At 41.7% G+C, this 18,880-nt stretch overlaps 1 protein-coding gene across 2 annotated transcripts in view; it reads right to left on the reverse strand.

The window, feature by feature from the left end:
• KIF5B (kinesin family member 5B) overlaps window positions 1-18,880 on the reverse strand; it is a 53,349-nt gene that overhangs the window by 32,855 nt on the left and 1,614 nt on the right. For both annotated transcript variants that reach the window (XM_006264745.4, XM_059729132.1), the window contains exons 2-9: window positions 6,642-6,729; window positions 5,764-5,837; window positions 5,170-5,274; window positions 3,995-4,043; window positions 3,535-3,590; window positions 3,365-3,452; window positions 2,066-2,190; window positions 320-424 (exon numbers count right to left, since the gene is read on the reverse strand). In XM_006264745.4, the coding sequence (XP_006264807.1) occupies window positions 320-424; window positions 2,066-2,190; window positions 3,365-3,452; window positions 3,535-3,590; window positions 3,995-4,043; window positions 5,170-5,274; window positions 5,764-5,837; window positions 6,642-6,729 (690 nt within the window). The remainder of the gene's footprint in view (window positions 1-319; window positions 425-2,065; window positions 2,191-3,364; window positions 3,453-3,534; window positions 3,591-3,994; window positions 4,044-5,169; window positions 5,275-5,763; window positions 5,838-6,641; window positions 6,730-18,880) is intronic.

The following is an 18,880-nucleotide window of genomic DNA, read 5'->3' on the forward strand; positions in this document are numbered from 1 at the left end:
TAAGTGTTATCGCTTAGGTTTTGAAAGTTTATGGTATTAGTTTATGCTTTCAGCAAAATATTTTACAGGCTTTTAAAGCTACAGATGCTTATTTATAAGCCCCATCCTAACAGAAACAACTACAGTTAGCAGTGGATTGAAAATACACTGCTTTGAGTGTCTTAGCTGCAAGAGATTTGGCTACATAGGAAGTTAAGAGATGTGCAGCTAAATCCCCTAGCTGCTCTGAATCTCTGCCGATGGCTCTCTTATATTCCTATACCTGCCGTAACAGGTAGCCCCCAGTCTGTTTTTTCTAAAAACTTCAAAATGTACTTACACTACTTTCAGCTAAAGCGGAGATGACATTTCCAAGAGCTGAGAGAGACTTGTTGATGTTCTTAGCTTCATCCAGCACAGCACCTTCTGCTCCAGTTTTACTAACCTACAAGATTCAGTCAGTCAGTAAAAGAAAGACATATTTTACAAAGTACCTTTCAAGTCTTAGTTTTCAGTAAACATGGCTAAAGCAGTCTGCTCCCTTTAAGCCCAGTCTTAAAATCATAGGGCCACCCACTATTAGGTTCAGTAGAAAAATGGGTTCTTTACCCTCATCCCAAGAGGGTGAGGGTTGGAATCAAGTTTCCATTAAAGAGACCTCTGAAAACTGAAGCTTTTGGCTTTTGCAATGGAGAAATACTCATAGCAAGTAAGCACTTTCAGCAGATTTTATTTAGGTGCAAACTAGACCATCTGCCAGACTGTTTTGGTAGAGTAGCTCATCAGCACTATTCACTTGCTAATTAACATTTTTTTTTTTAAATGAAGCAATTCAAAGTTATGGCCCCTATACAACTCGGTCAAAATATTAACATGGGAAACTAAGATTGAGACAACGAGAGCCAGGTTTAGCAACTGCCAGGAATCACTCACAGGTTCCTTAGGCAGAAAATCCACCAGCGAAGATTGCCTTACAGAGTAGTGCTCACATTTTTGGCCTTAGAGGCCCCAAGCAGTTGGCCAGGATCAGGCCATGGAGGCCCCTGTGCCAGGATGAGATTCCATCACACACCGCACAACCGATCTAATAGGCAGGGTGGCCTCACACAGGGCTCCCCACAAGATCTGTAGAGCCCTGTGGGCCAAATTAAACAGTTTCAGGGACAGGATCTGATCAGGGGGTTAAGCACTCTTGCTTTAAGGCTATAAACAGTATGGAAATGCTGGAAGAAAAGGGAAATTTGACAGTTCCCATACTCAATATTTTCCTTTGGTCCTAGAACGCCTGCCTCAAAGGCCAGGCTTTCTCTACTGTTTTACAGTTTAATCAGCACCCTACAATCCTTCCTATTATCTTAAACATGCACTGAATTTTCCACTATTATAACAATTGTGCTTTTAGATTTTTTACACTTTGCATTAATAAAGCAAGCAAAAAAGCACACGAATTATAGAAGATTAGGGAAAGGCAACAGGTAGAATGGAAACTGGGTACCTGAAATAGGCAAGTAGTAAGGAACCAACCTCAACACTAAAAAGGATCATGACCAAAGCTCATTTGAGTTTATTCTTTCAACTCTATTTCCATAGTCCCCTAGTTAAACTTCTAGACCAACATATTAAGGCTTATAAAAGGAACAAGTGATAAGACTAGTGCCTGGTTTTATGGTCCTGAAGAGGCCAAGGAAGAGACAGGCAGCTGAATATGCCAAAGAAGGTTAGAGGTTTAAGGATGAATGTAGCCCTAGGAGGAGAGTGCGCGAAGGAATACAGTAATGCCAAAAATCTGTAGCGGAAGCAGACTATAGGGAATGAGCAGTACTATACAAATAGAAGTACACAGAGGAAGTAATTGTACATTTTTCTGTTTGCAAAGCACTCACTACAGACTCAACAAAATAAGCACATCTATGAAAACAGACTCAAAACTAAAATCATGCAGGCTGAAACAAGCTTGTGGCACTTCTTGGGGGTTAATTCTATGATCTCCGTGTTCAGAGGAAGTAATATTTGTATGACAAAAGCCTTTAAGTAAATCAGATTTTTTTTAATTCCTTTCATTTTTAGAGTACATGGAAAATGTTACCTTTTCACTACCTGCCAAGTCCACAAGATAGAGTTTTCCACTCAGCTTCTGTTCTGTTTGAGTATTTTCTTGTTTCACATTAATAAGAAAGATACTATGACTTCGAGAGCTGTGTTCATTCATGTCTATAATGACAACATATTAAATGATTGTCCAAATGCCCGTCATGTTGGGACAGATGTTACACAATTATTCTAATTTTACTTTACTTGCATATTCAGAACAATGTTATCTTTTCACTGTGAACAAATATACCTAGGGATAGTGAAATAAGAGAGTCAATTAATACAATATTTTTAAACTAATATCTTATTCAGTACTTAAAACCAGATCTTTCTCCACATGTTGATTAATGCAACTTAAACACACTGATAAGGTTTGCTAGTTTCTATCCTCTGGCTTGGTTTCAAATTTTTGCATTTTACTTACTTAGAAACAATAGTCAAAGTTCTTATGACAAATGTCCTATAACATCAGTGCAGGTTGTTCTTCCTTTGCCAAAAAGGAAGAGGTCAATAAAAGAGGTTTTAGGCAATTTCACTAAATTACTTTACATTCATTAGTATATGTATATTTTTTAAATATATAAATATTATTATATTAATAAATTACATTCATTTACAGCGCAGGTAACATGAAGTATCTTAGCTTCACAAGATTCTAAGCAACTGAAATAAATTCAAGTTCAGTAACAGAACTCTAAGCCGATTTGTAGTCAAGCTGAGCAATGAACAGCCCTTATTTCTCCAGCTCTGCAACAGGCAGAATCAAGCCCAACTCTGTCACTGCCCTTAAAAGATCCAACTGTAGACAAATGCAGGACAGGCAAAGAAAGTGCAAACAGAAGGAATATGTTTTTGCTTTTTTTCTGTTCCTTTGCTTCTAGGGTTGGCAAGCTCTGGTTTCCATACCTTGCTGCCACCAAAAAAAAAAAAGGTAATATGAGTTTGGCTTATCCAACCACAACATAACTTTTGTGGCAAAGGGAAATGGTGCAGACTTTGCACAATATTTTATTCAGGACTTATCCTTCTGTTATAAAATAAGTGGAAGCAGAAGAACAGGGGAATTCTCCAAAAACTATATTCCTAGTTTTGCTAAGGATGAAGCAAAACTTTTTTCATCCCCTTAGCCAAATATTGTCAGTATGTCATCACGTGTCCTCTCCTACCTAGCATATTTTTGTTTGTTTCCTCCTGTTCTATTACCTCTTTCTAGTGACACATGGAGGTCAGCCACTAAGCCAAGTTATTATATTTCACTTTTACATCAATAGAGCACCATAGAAGGAACACTTACTTGTAACTGCTACATGTCTGTTAGATTTTCCTTCATCTATGGTATCCATAACTTCTTCTGGACTACATACAAAACGCTCTGTGCAACCCTTTAAAAATTGATGTAACAGAGGTAAGTGATATACATTAAAGAAAAGGTAGGTCAGCTCAAAGCATCAGGCTTATACTCACCTTTACATAAGGAACTCTGTTTTTATCCTCGTGAACAGAAAGATTGGTCTTCGAAACTAAAAGAAAAACATTCGATAGCTGAAGTATTTATTGACTTATTCAGGGCAGCATCTTAGGTACTGTAAACTGTCAAATTTCCATCTGGAAGGCTACCAAGTGAAATGACACCTGTATCTACCTCAATAAACATATTCATCTCTATAAACACATTTAAAAGCATTTAAGCAGCTCTTTCTGTGTAAACAAATAAATTACACATGGAAAAAAAAAATGGTTACTTAAATCTGTAATGATAAAGTTAGAATTAAAAAAACCAAACATTAAAATACTTCACTTATCATTGCCACTTACACAGTTTACCATTAATATACTATGTAACTATTCTATTCTTATAGCAAAGAATCTCTGCTTCTCTACAGATCAAGTTACCAATCACACACTAAAAAAAGGAGACACTTACCATCCAAAAGGTCCCTTATCTTGTCCAAGTATATTTCAAAATATGACACCTAACAAAAAAAAGATAAAGCATTAGATTAACAGATGCTAAAGCCAGAAAGGGCCACTTTTACTATTTAGTTCAGGGCTGGGCAATTATTAGTACTGGAGGACGACTTAGGAGTTTTGGTGAGCTGCTGAGGGCCATATATGCAAGTCCCCTGCAGCCAGGCCAAGGCTGGTGCCAGAGAAGGAGCAGAAGTGGAAGCAAGAGCCCAGCCTGGCCAGGGCTGTAGTGTCTTTTCTCAACTCCTCCCCACTGCACACTGCCTGGGCTTGGCTGACACCAGCAGAGAGTAACAAGGCTGAGAGCTGCACTGTGCCAGGGGCGGGACCATAGTATTCACAGCCCCATGAAGCTGGGGAGGTGGGTGGGAAAGGAATGCCCTTGTCTCTTGGGGTACCCCGCACCTGCTGCACAGACCCCAAATGAGAGGGGGCTCAGGGTGAGGGCCTCAGTCCTGTCCTGCTGTCCCCCCTGCTGCAAAGTGTCAGGTGGGCTCTGGCCTCTGTGGTAGTGGGGGATGCTGGGCAGAAGCAGCCCCACCCAACCACCCTGTCCCGCAGAGTCAGACTCCAACTGCTGCGCAGTGCTGGGTGGGCAGGCAAGCAGGGCTGCTTCTGCCCAGCATCCCCCACCATGTCAGCAGAAGCCAGAGTTGGAGCCACTGGCCCTGGCCTCTGCTGGTGCTACAGTCCAGACAGAATTAATTGGCAGGCAAGATATGGCCCATGGGCCATATTTTGCCCACCCCTGATCCAATCTGATGATTTCTTGTATAACACAAGATCTAACCCACAGCACAGTGCTTGAATTCAAATGCATCATCTTTTAGAAAGACAAATTTCATGATTAAAAAGCCAGGAATTTACCACCATAAGAACTAGTTACCAAGGAATCCTTATCCTTAATGTTAACATTTGCCATCTTTTTTCCACTAAATGCCCTTATTTAGGATCAAAATGTTCCTGTCATATTTTCATTCTCTGGGAAAGTTTGTCTTTGCAAGTATACTCAGGCTTTTCAAATTAAATGGAGGCACTCTATATGCAAAGCACACCCATTTAATCATAAACTATTTTAAAAGAAAGATGCACCTCTTGATTTAAATAAGGTAGTAATGAAATAGAACTTACCTTAATATGGAACTCCAAGTTTTCATCCATGGAGTAAATATAATTAAAAATATCTTGCACTATTCTTGGAATTATCCCCATCCCATCTGGATCATGAAGTTTTCCCTTATTGGAAAAAAACAAAACCACAACTAAATACAGTATCCTCCAACAGACAGAATTCTGTGAGTACAGATTTTGTATGTAAATAAACAAAAACTCAGTGCTGACTAGTACATCTTTAGCATCTTGCTAGTTTAGGCCCAAGATTTGTTGGGGCAGGGACAGAGGGAAGAGAGAGAAGACCTTGTATATTTCTCAAACTGAAGTTAAAATGCTTCTATTAGTGGAATACTATTTTTTATTTGGCTCCAGCAGCACCAAAGACCCATACATTAGTTACTGATATTCCCAACCTCATGCTCATACGAATACCTAAAAAATTACATTAACAAAAACAATGCACGATTTGTGGGGCAGCAGTGTCAGATGAAGAGAGATGAGGTATTATTTTTAAGTGAAAAAACTATGGGGAGGAAAAAAGATAGGAAAGACAAAAAACAACACATCTCATCCCAACTTTTAAAAGATGAGAGCCCTTTCAAGACTTCTTACCTCCATAGTGTGCGTTTTCCCAGATGATGTCTGCCCATAAGCAAATATTGTACCATTGTATCCTTCAAGTACATCTAAGGATGAAAGCATTATTCATTACAGTTCAAATAAGTGAGTAATATTTAGAGAACCAGCGTACAAAATGACTGGCTAACCAAAGGATTTTAACTCACATTTTTAATCCAGACTTTTACCTCTTATGTTATTGATTTGTTCAATACTCTAATAGATAACTAAAAGTAAGATCCTGCTTAAGAAAAACTGGGCTGTTTAGACCTTGAAATACTCTTGATTATATAATTCTGTTTTAGAGTTCTCATGTTAAATGATTGCAATGAGTGGCTAAAGAGCCTGTACATTAAGAAGCACAAGGAATAAAGAATATATTTGACTAAATGTTTCATTAAGTAGCTAATATTACAGTAAAATCTTCCTAAGCTGTAGTTTATATAAACTTAGAAGAGCTCTGTTCACATGCACATTTTTGAATATTTGTACTGAAATCAGCTTACAGGGACTAGTAAAAGTATTTTACTCAGGCTGGTCTATTCCTATCCCACATTTTAACCTTTTTTATTTCAGCTCAGTTATGAAGCTTTACCAGCATTTTAATTTATAAGCCATTTTTCCTATAAAAAATATCTTTCAGATAGACACCTAGCTCAGATAATTTCAACTATAAGTGAACATCCACTTGCTTTTAAGCAAGTGAAAACATAGGCTTTGGATGGAAAACAAATCAGCTAGCAATGGTAGCCACACCTGCCACAGATTTTGGGAGGGGAAAGAATGTGGGAAGAGAAGAAACTGGCATCATTCTTTTTCACCTTAGTACCTTATCTTGGGTAATGTTTCCATACTGTACATGTTTTCCTCACCTTTGACAATCTTTTTAGCACAGTCATTATAAACTTGTTCTTGCGTTGTGCTCGACTGGAATACACGGTCAAATACATAAGGCTTGGACTGAAAAGACAGAAATTAGGGTAAGAAATCCCAGTTCTAAAATGGGCTTATTTTAAGCGAACCTGACCATGTATGAAGGAAGCCTTGAACTAAACATATTCAGTTTCATAGTAGCTAGGGTCAGGAGGGACCTGAACAGATCATCTAGCCTGACCCCCTGCCACAGGCAGGAATGAATGCTGGGTTCACAAGACCCCAGACAGGTGATCATCCAACCTCCTCTTGAATTTGCCCAAGGTAGGGGTGAGGACCACTTCCCTGGGAAGTTGGTTCCAGATTTTGGCCACCCTAACTGTAAAATATTGCATTCTGATCTCTGAGACTTCAGGAAGGCCTTCGATACGGTATCCCACCCCATACTGGTGAACAAGTTAAGAGGCTGTGATGTGGATGACTGCACAGTCCGGTGGGTGGCGAATTGGCTAGAGGGTCGCACCCAAAGAGTCGTGGTAGATGGGTCGGTCTCGACCTGGAAGGGTGTGGGCAGTGGGGTCCCGCAGGGTTCGGTCCTTGGACCGATACTCTTTAATGTCTTCATCAGTGACTTGGACGAGGGAGTCAAATGTACTCTGTCCAAGTTTGCAGATGACACAAAGCTATGGGGAGAAGTGGACACGCCGGAGGGCAGGGAACAGCTGCAGGCAGACCTGGATAGGTTGCACAAGTGGGCAGAAAACAACAGGATGCAGTTCAACAAGGAGAAATGCAAAGTGCTGCACCTAGGGAGGAAAAATGTCCAGCACACCTACAGCCTAGGGAATGACCTGCTGGGTGGCACAGAGGTGGAAAGGGATCTTGGAGTCCTAGTGGACTCCAAGATGAACATGAGCCAGCAGTGTGACGAAGCCATCAGAAAAGCCAATGGCACTTTATCGTGCATCAGCAGATGCATGACGAATAGGTCCAGGGAGGTGATACTTCCCCTCTATAGGGCGTTGGTCAGACCGCAGTTGGAGTACTGCGTGCAATTCTGGGCGCCACTCTTCAAGAAGGATGCGGATAACCTGGAGAGGGTACAGCGAAGGGCAACTCGTATGGTCAAGGGCCTGCAGACCAAGCCCTACGAGGAGAGACTAGAGAAACTGGACCTTTTCAGCCTCCGCAAGAGAAGGTTGAGAGGCGACCTTGTGGCTGCCTATAAGTTCATCACGGGGGCACAGAAGGGAATTGGTGAGGATTTATTCACCAAGGCGCCCCCAGGGGTTACAAGAAACAATGGCCACAAGCTAGTAGAGAGCAGATTTAGACTGGACATAAGGAAGAACTTCTTCACAGTTCGAGTGGCCAAGGTCTGGAACGGGCTCCCAAGGGAGGTGGTGCTCTCCCCTACCCTGGGGGTCTTCAAGAGGAGGTTAGATGAGTATCTAGCTGGGGTCATCTAGACCCAGCACTCTTTCCTGCTTACGCAGGGGGTCAGACTTGATGATCTATTGAGGTCCCTTCCGACCCTAACATCTATGAATCTATCCTAAACCTATTCTCCATCAGCCTATTATCCTTGTTCCTCATCACCCCAGGTGGTGCTGGGGAGAATAGGGCTCTTCCTATTTGCTGCTGATCTCCCCTGATGAGTTTGTAGGCAGCCACCAGGTCCCCCCTCAGCCTCCTCTTGCTAAGGCTGAACAGGATCAGGTCCATCAGTCTCTCCTCGTAGGGCCTGTCCTGCTGCCCTCTCACCCAGCGGGTGGCAATCCTCTGAACCCTCTCCAGGCTGGCCACATCCCTTTTGAAGTGCAGTGCCCAGTACTGGATGCAGTACTCCAACTGCGGCCTGACAGAAGTCGCAAGGAGGGGGAGTATCACCTCTCTGGACCGGCTTGAGATGCATCTTTGGATGCATGACAAGGTATGGCTGGCCTTGCTGGCTGTGGTCTGGCATTAGCGGCTCATGTTCATCTTGGAGTCAATAATGACTCCAAGATCCCATTCTGCCTCTGTGCTTTCAAGAGAGGACCTCCCCAGCCTGTAGGTATGCTGGGGATTCTTTCTCCCAAGGTGCAGCACCCTGCATTTATCGACGTTGAACCCCATCCTATTCTCATCTGCCCACTTTTGTAGTCTGTCTAAATCTATTTGCAGCCTCTCTCTCCCTTCAAGTGTGTCTACCTCGCCCCACATCTTAGTGTCATCAGCAAACTTGGACAGCGTGCTTCCCACCCCCTCGTCCAAGTTGCTGATGAAGATGTTAAATAGTGAGGGCCCGAGGACCGAGCCCTGGGGTACCCCACTGCTTACATCTCGCTAGTCTGAGTACAACCTGTCTACCACTACTCTCTGGGTGCGCCCCATCAGCCAATTTTTTACACATCCAACTGTTTAGGCATCAATGCCACTCAATGTATTGATGGGCTCAATGTATTGATGAGGATGGAGTGAGAGAGTGTCAAAGGCCTTCTTAAAGTTTAGAAAGACTATGTCCATGGTGACACCATCATCCAAGGATTTAGTTACTTGGTCTATTCCCCCCCCCCCCCACTTTGGAGAGTTGAGGGAGAAAAAAAAAGTGTCCACTGTACAAAAGAAACATAGTACAACCAGACATTTTCTCCATTTTTCTCTAGCAGTTGAAGTAAAAGGGAATATTCACAACTATAGTCTGTGCCACAGGCCAACTCCAAATCATGGATCATGTTTGCTTACTATGTCCAATTAAAAAAAAAAAAAAAGAAAGAATTACAAGAGTGTAAGAAGTAAATATTCACCTTACTTGATCATATTGCCTATTACCACTTTTCATACAATAGCTATAAAATGTCCAGGCATGTTCTTTGAACAAAGTTTGCAATGCAATGTCAAATCTTGTATCTTTTTTTGTTTAGAGAAGATTCAAGCTCCCTTCAAATAATTCTCCCACTTCTTTAAATCAAAAAAAGTGTTGGGAGAATACTGTTTTAACACCTTATCAACAAAACAAAGCTAATTTTGGAGGGTCCACATATAGGGCTTAAGTTAAGGGGTGCCCTTGATCTAGAAACCTCCAATTTTGCAGTAGTCTACAGCTATTCTTTGATGGTTACCAAGAAATAAATTGTTCTCTTTCATGTAAGTTTTCCATGTGCCTAAACTCTACTTCCAATATAACGTGTGGCAATTACTTTTTAGCTTCTTGTTTCCACTAAGGGGAAAATGAAAACAAAATTATGAAAAGGAAAAAAAAAAAAGCTTAAATTGCATATAGAAAATATGGATCCTTCATTATAGTATTAGACAATATTGCTGACCTTGTGAACAAACTGACGTCTCCTTTTAGTTTCATACCCCATCAAAAATGTTTTAAACAGTGGATCTATGTATTTGATTTGAGTGCCTGCAGTATGTTTTAGCTGATACACAAATTTATTCACCCAGATTAAACTATACTCTATATACACGTTAGAACAGGGGTGGACAAAAACAAATACAGCCTGCCAACTGATCCACAGGCAGGCACTAGCCAATTGACTGTATCTGGCCCAGCTACCAACCGAGCTCCATTCAGTGTTGAGCCCTGCCCGCTCCCACTCACACCCAGACAGCAATGCCCGGGCCCTGGCCAGCATTCAGTTTTCTGATGGAGCTGCTGCCACAGACACCCAGGCTCCCTCCACCTCCGGTAGAAGATGCTCCTCCTCCTGCACCACTCCAGGCAGCAGGTAACGCAAGGAGGCCATGATCAAGCATACTAGGCACCACACGCCCAGCAAAGCAGAGAGAAGCTTCCGCCAGGCAGCTCCTTCCCCAGCACATGGGGACTCCAGTTCCAGGCTGCCATCCACCCACACAGCCACCCACAGGTGGCTGCTCATCATGCCAGGGGGTGGAGCGGGTGGAAGGCACCCAGGACCTGGAGCCCCACATGCTGGGGCAGGACCCAATAAGCTGCAGTTTCCCCCCAGCCAGGCTGGGCATGTGGCACCTGGCGCATGTTCCTACAGCTGCTGCCTCTTCCATGTGCTACAAGCTGCCTGGAGAAGCACAATGGGGTAGAAAGGTAAGGAGGAGAAGCCACTGGAAGTGGTGGGATGCGAGCAGCACCTAGGGTGGCTGCAGCAGTCCTGCCGGGAAGTTTTGTATGCTGGCCAGGGTTGCAGCTGAGCTGTGCTGTCTGGCAGGCATACGGCAGGTGCAGAACGGGCTCAGCCCCATGCAGCGTGCTGCGGGGGCAGCTGCAGGCCAGATATAGGGGGGAGGGGGCAGAATGTGCCAAGCAAGCTGTGCTGCATATGTCCTCTACCCCTCCTTCATCTCTAGCTGGCTCCCAGGACCTGGCAATGGGCAGCCCTCCCCACACACACAATGCAAGAGTAAGACTATATTTTGAGCTATTATGCAATCCCCTCTATACGTTATTCAAAAATAGGTAAATCAGGACAAAATTTTTTTGAAATTAAAAGTAAAATGTGTTATAGTAGAGGTTTGATTTTTTGTATTTCCCTATAATTTGTTAAAATTGTACCTTCTGAAAGATTGTGTGCACACAGCCATTGGCAGCTCACCCAAGCTCATTAAGTGTCCCTCCAGCTGAAACATCCCTGCCTTAAAAGCTTCTTATCAGAATTATATTTTAACATTTTTCCCTGCGTTAAAAGGTATAAATGTATTTCTACACAATAAAATTTGGAATAAGAGCATGGTTATCTTTACTCTACTTAAAATCATGCCTAGATATTTGGTACCTTAAGAAGTACCTTTTAAGTTGCCATTAAGATGCATTATGCAAGGGCAGAACTATTTTTTTTTAAAAAGAAAATGAACCAAACAATCTATCACATTTACTTTCGCACTATTCAGTTAGATTCATTACCATACTATTTTTTGTTAAATGGTACGGCTCAGGTAGAGCAGGAAATTATTTTAGAGTCAAGTCCTTATATATTTTATATAGATGCCCTTCACTGAATTGATCTTATTTTTATGCATAAAGTGAAAGATCCAGGCACCCATGACAAATTCCAGTTACCCACAGATGACAATTCCTCACATCTTATCTGGTATTCTCCACTGCATTTCCCTTTCCTCTACTCCCAACCTCCATAACAGCCATAGAGAAAAAGTTGTGTTTGGGCAGCATACCACGAGCACTGGACTATTACAAGTTGGCTAAGAGATTAGATCTCAAAACGTTAAGCACCCTTGATGGCCTTACATACTGACCAAGACATCTGTTAGTCATTAACTGAAGTCACAAACACTGAATTTCAAAATTTAAGGGGGAGAAGGGAAAAGAAGGGTGGACCAATTTGTGTGTAGACTATTTAAAAAATATATATATATTTTGAGGTAGTAAGTAATTTGCATCGAATCAGGTTTGGTTTCCTAAGAATTTGCCATATCAATTCAACTGGAAATCCAGTTGAATGGCCTAATTTATAGAGGAAAGAAAACCAGATTTCTAATGTATATGAACAACAGAAATCTTTCTGCACTTACAAACTATGAAATGCAATCCTACTGTTCTGTTTTCATATCACCATAACAGTCCTAAAGTCATACTGATATCATGGGACTGTTCTTCACCAATTTGTTATATCCAATGCCTTTTCTACATCAAGGGAGTAAGCTTTGAGGGGCAAGGAACAGAAACACCTCTTGTGCTTGACTGGGAACATTGCAAACCACCTCAGGAACAAAACCCAAGCTGTACTGTCACTGTCCATAAAATTCCAACTTTTTAATATATACAATGGTTCAAAGGGCTGTTGATATAAGAATTAATTTTAAAGGCTTAAGCAAATTTTAGCAAAAACAACAATGCAAATTGACAGTCGACAATATATAGGAACAGACATGGTATGTAGCTTCCATTCTTCCCAGAACCCAAAGACCCTTAGTTAAAACACCCATCTTCATCTCTTTTCTAGTGCTTGCCCTGCTCACTACCTTGAACATATTGAGCTATCTTTCCTCCCTGCCTGTTTCCAGGACTTTCTTTGGGACCGTTTTTGGCCCAAATCAACATTCCCACCCAGGTTGAGATCAACTGCTTTGGCCTATCTTATATTCAACAGTAAATTTTCCTGAATTAAAATGAAGGGTTTACATCTACATGGTGTTTCACAGGTATCTTAAAAATTTACTGCCTTGTTAGGTGTCTTGGGAAAACCAGTTTCACCCTTTGCTTACATAAACATCCAAATGATTCAAAGTGTATAAATCTGTTCTTTACAGAAGTCAGTTAACATGTATCCTCTCTCAGTGCCTTTTCCATGAAAGGCACCAAAGACTGTCTTATTAAAACCAATTAATTCCAACTTTAAGGTTAAAACTAAGGTTTACTTTTCATACTTCTGAGGTTAACTCTGTAAAATGGTATTTTTAGTAGTTACTTCTATTGCATTCTAACTTTAAAAAACTGGAGTATACTCCATAAGTGTAGTGCTCATCCCTAAGTTTGCCATGGATCACATGCAGTTTTTTGGTCACTGAAGCCTAGAGAAACCTTTGTATTATTCATATTATTTAAATTAAGCGAATCAGTCTAAATCCTCTCTCTTACTGTGTGGTTGGGCAGGTGTGTGTGGGTGTAAAACGTTCTTGTTTTATTGTAAGACAGTCCTTCTAATAAGGTAATGCAGGGCTGTCCCACTTCCAGGAACCTGTGAAGCACAGACCATATGACCTGAAAACCCAGGGGATAACTCTCAACCAGGGATACAGTCTGGTACCCCTCCAGGTGAACAGCTTAGGTCTCAGCCCCAGCCATACATACTGCAGGAACAGTCCTGTTCCCCAACTCACATACACACTATGCATGCCACACCCTACCCACATCCAGTGTGCAGGCAGCCCACTTGCAGCAAGGAAAAGGTATAGCCTTTCACCCTCCCCCATACAGCCTGGCCCTTCCCACTGCACTGTCCTAGTCTCCAGAAGCAGGGGCAGGAACCAGAAACCAGAGGATGGAAGAGGAGCCTGAAGACCCAGCCACCCCAAGAGCAGTGGGTAGAGTGGTGGGGAGAGCCCATAAGACACATCGAGCCCTGACAGGCTAAGTGCAGACGCAGACCATCAGTGGGACAGTCCTTAGGAAGCATTACTCCTGGGACTCAGTCTGCAGCACTGCAATTGGTGATTTCACAGTATGAGGCAAGCAAAACAATTTCGAAAAGGCTGAGATATTAAACAATAGCTTTTCTCCTAATGTATGGCAGTATACTTTAAGAACATTGCTCTCACCAATACTGGTCATAAAATACATAAAAATAAGAAGCATTAGGTATAAGTGGAGTGATTCTGGCAAAACGTATTCTTATTATTAATTTATTTGACAGCATAGTTTCAAACCCTAGCTTTTATTCCTCCTGCTTCCAAGCCAAGATATCACTCTGGCAGTCAGTGACAAACTTAAAAGCAGCATCAAGACAGACAAGCAGAGTCCCAAACTAACCTTCTGTTGTAGAAGTAGCTATTTACTTTAATATACCCACACAAAAGGAACTGTGCCCTAAAGAAGCAAGATACAAATGACTAAATGATTTCTTGAAACTAAGAGAGGTAGTTAGCCATGTTAGCTTAAAGTCAGGCAAAAGGCAGGCCAAAGCTTTCCTAAAATGCTATCAGCTGAAGTGAGCTGTTACTTATGAAAGTGTATGCCCCACTGAATCAGTCTATAAAAAAGTGCAACTCTGCCTTTCCCAAAACTGTTGAGGATGCAGGGATGTCAACAGACCCTAGTTCTCCCTTTCTTCTATTCTTATTTTTTCTGTTTAAAGATTGCAACTTGAGTCCTTCCTTAAAATTGGTTAAGAAGGAGAAGTGGTGAGGCACACAACAATAAGCAGATCCAGTTCTATACAATAAGTGTAATAGCCCTTTCAGTTATTTTTATAGTCTCCATTTTATAATTCCCCCACACAGAACATGCCATACGCAGAGGAAATGTGTAACAGGAGCTCAGAAGATGTCAAGATGCTGGAAGTTCTATAGCAGGCAGATAGGAAAAAGCTGGAGCTTTAGCATGCAAGGAGAGATGAGGCAGTTTAGCATTAACACTAAAAGAGCATTTGTTCAAAACAGAACAGTGAACTAGTTAACACTGAGAGCTGAACTGTCTTTATATTTTAGAGAAAAACCACACACTTAAGATGAACTAAGAAACATTACTAATAGCACAGCAACAGAATATACCACATTTAACACTAAAGCAGGAGTGTCAAATTCATCCAGCCCTGCCGACCAGATGGTCCACAGACTGAATCAGCTCAGGGCTGGTTTACAGACCAAATAAGACCCACAGATTCCACCCCCCAGCATACCTGATCCAATGACTGCTCTAACAAGTCCAGGACCCCACACTGAAAGACAGATCCTGAAGCAGCTAGAAGGGACACCACTCATGGCACCTCGCAGGCAACTCCAGGACTACAGCACATCCAGCACCTGCTCCAGCCAGTTTAAAAGACCTATGCTACATGTGGTGCTTACAAGTGCTGAATGAGGTGCAGTCTGGCCACCTCGTGCATCACAGCTGCCACAGTGGCCAGTCTTCACCATACATGGTGCCCGTTCTGGCACTCCAGGATCTGTGCCACATGTAGCATGGCTCCCAGACCAGCTAAAGCAGCTGCCAGATCAGGGGGAAAAGGACAGGATCTGTGGGCCTGATCTAGCCTGTGGACTGACCCTGCACCACCGGTGCATATCATACCCTATGTGGGTCTCATCAGACCCAGGGGCAGCACTGGGGGCCAGATGACAGTTCTCCAAGGGCTAGATCTGGCCCGTGGGCAGTTTGACACCCCTGTACTAAAAGCAAAGAGCTCTATCCCAGTCTTACATCTGTGCACTAATGCTTAATTTGTCAGAGCCCTATGCTCTGAGAAACTGTTGCATTGCTTCCAATTTAAGAGACCAAGGTTAACCAAAATAATATTTAACTGAATAGTGGCACTGAAAAAATATAATTGGCTTACGCTACCGACTACTGCAGCCTCAAACACGTGCCACAAGGTCCAGTAGTTACAGCATCAAGGTTGGATATTTTTACTCAACCTTTACTCAAGATATAAAAAATGTTTCTCTTCCTAATATACAAAATATAGTACCAGTCTGTATTTGCTATATAGAGGGGCTATACTTCATGCTAGCGCACAGCTTTGCACAGCCTACTCTTTGAATATTTCATATGAATAACATGCTTGGTTAATATTAGTTTTCTGCCGCCAGAAAGATACGGTAACCACAAGTAAACTTCATTAGCTTGGATCTGGCAGGTAAATAGAATATAACCTTTCATGAACATGCCATTGAACAAAAAAAAAGTTTATAAACTCACAGCCAGTTACATACATATTCAGGTCAAAGGCTGTTGCTATTCTGAAGCTAATATAAAAGAGTACAGGCAGTTATTAGATATTCTATACATATATATACACATAAGCCTTAGTCTGTCCGTCTGTAACGCTTTATTCACACTGACTGGCTGCCGAGACAGGCACTAGCATGTGACTGCACGCTCTAGCTTTTTATTTCCATTTTAGATGGTCACATGACAAGCATAAGCATGTATACAGGTACTGAAAATTATATAAACAAAGTTATTTGAAGTGAGAATGCACTGCTTGTGAATAGCTTCAACTGTAAAAAGAAATGTCACAAAAAGCAAAGTGAACAAACCCACTAGTTTCTCTCCATCAAGTTGAGGGTAATTCTAATAAATAAGCCATGTTCATTGTGGTTCTTTTAGGTTTCAGCTTGCTTTTTCACATACTGCTTAAAACAAACATGCCTCATTACAATGGACTCTAAACAGACCATTTTCAAGGTACTTACATTAGTAAGAGGTCACAAGCTAAGGGAGCCTCTTTCAGCTAAAACAAAAACTGGACTTAAAGTTTAAAATAATAATTAGGATTTACTTTGTAAAGTAAATCTATCTAGACAAAATTTAGTTCCCAATTGAATGACAATATAATTGTCTACATTAGAAAAAGTTTGTAGGCACTCCATTGTGAACCCAAACTTCATCACTTGTTCTTGCCTAAAGAGACAGTCAGTTAACTAGTCAAATAAAGTTTAAGCATGATTAAAATTATCTGGAGGGGAAGAGAAGGATCTATACTACGAGTAAAATAAGAACGGAGAGAGGGCACAGCAATTTCCACACCTGTAGAGTGGAGGGGCTCTTTACAAAACACCTTATATAAAAGTCATTTACTAACACCATTTGAAGTTATTAGAACTGTGATATCATAAATTTTTTTCTTGTCTCAACCTGAGTAGTCACTTTCCCATCCATTTCTTTGCATCAGAAAAAACAAACAAACCAAACAAACAGAAAAATACCTCACATGAACATTAAAAAGAGAAGACACTTTTCTTATCTTTTAAAAAATTCAAGAATTCAAGGAGGTATTTTCTAAGAAACTAGTTGACACAGTCAATTTTAAGTAGCTGTTTCCATTCAGGGTGTAAATATTTAGCATGTTCACATTACTGCAACTGCCTTCAGATCATGTTAAACATGGAACACACACACACACACACACACACACACACACACACACACACACACACACACACAGTCCTACACCCCTCTGCTTTAGGTAAAGTTATCTCTTGGAAAGTTATACAAGGGTTGTTTCCACAGCTACAATGTCATCCTGTGGTAGCTCCTTGCTTGATGCAATCAGTCTATCAGTAGCTCTGTCACCACCTACTGGCAAGGTGCAACAGGCAGCTATGGCAAAATAGCTGGCCACTCTAGTCACCAGCATGCAAAACCAGAGTGATTAGGTCAGTCTTAATACATTCTATTCCCACACCCTGTCTCCTAACTGATACCTAGTCTTTGCTTTCTGGCCACCATTAGAGGTAGCTCTACCAAATGTGGCTAGATAAGCAAGGGGCAGGCAAATCCTTATTCCAAGGGTAGGCAATTATTTTGTCTGGAGGGCCATTTTAGGAATTTTATTGAGCTGTTGCAGGGGGAGTGGAAGTTGCCGACAGGGTGGGGACAACTGATCCTATCTAGCCTGGACCTCTCTGCCCTGCACCAACTGGCAGGGGCTCCAGACAAAGCAGGCAGTCGGGGCCTCCATGGAGACCAGCAGGGACCCCCCACAGACAGGGTGTGCTTGGCTGGGCAGATGAAATGAGTCCACAGGCACGCAGGGAGCAGAATCCAGGGGCTAGAACAGGCAGTTGGGGGTATGGCTGGAATTGCACGGCAAAAGATTTGCAAATAAGGTGGGGGGGGGGGAGAGGAAAATGGGAGGAGCCTCTCCACTAGTGAAGAGAAACCTGGCTCAGATTTGTTGTGAAGAGAAGAGCTCAAGAGGCAGCTACTGTCCCATACAGTGGTGGAAGAAGCCAGCTAAGAAATAGCTGGAAGGAAGAAAAAAAATCAGTTCTATGAAAAATATAGTTTACTGAAGAGCTGCCTTATGAAAGTTGTTTCATGGGCACGGGTGGAATAGGTATTTTGTCCTAGTTGGCCAAGTCCTCAGATAAGATCTACTCGCTAGTTAAGGTTTACAAACTGATGTTTTAAAAAGAAGAGCTGAATGATCCTGAAAACATGAAAGTATTAGAATCACAGAGAATTAGAGGCAGGAATTCTTAGGGGTGATTGCAGCTATTGTTCATTGGATCAAGTGAGTGGTTAGGATAGACATAGATAAACTTTCAAGTACAACCTCAGGTTTCTCTCTTCACTCAGTCTCTCTCCCATCACCTCAGGTCTCTGAGGAAGGATGCTACAATACCTGAAACTTGTCCATGTCTATTTCAACCATGCCATTCATTAGTCCACAAGAATTCTTGCCTCTTGTATATTTCCAGGATCATCACAGCAACAGTATCATTTCAACACTAGAAATTAAACTATTTAATTTTTAACCACAAATATTGCCATATGTTAGGACTATACATTTTTACTACCGAAAGATGGGAATCTCAACATATCCATCCATAGCATGGATTTCTAGCCCCAACAGCTGGAATACTGAGGAGAAGGACTTCAAATCCTGCCATATTCCTCCGTTTAGCAATGATTTGACCTTGGTCAAAGGCCAAAAATACCAAGTCTTCAACTTGAGACCAGTGGAGGTTTAGATCTGGCCTACAAAGTAACACTTTTAATTTTAAAAAGTTTTTACAGTGCATATTTGGGGGGGGGTCAAACCAGTCATCAATTTCAAGCCCTACATGGTCCTTTCACAACATCTGACAA

Source organism: Alligator mississippiensis, chromosome 5 (assembly GCF_030867095.1).
Source record: "Alligator mississippiensis isolate rAllMis1 chromosome 5, rAllMis1, whole genome shotgun sequence".
In the NCBI taxonomy this organism is placed as follows: Eukaryota; Metazoa; Chordata; order Crocodylia; family Alligatoridae; genus Alligator; species Alligator mississippiensis.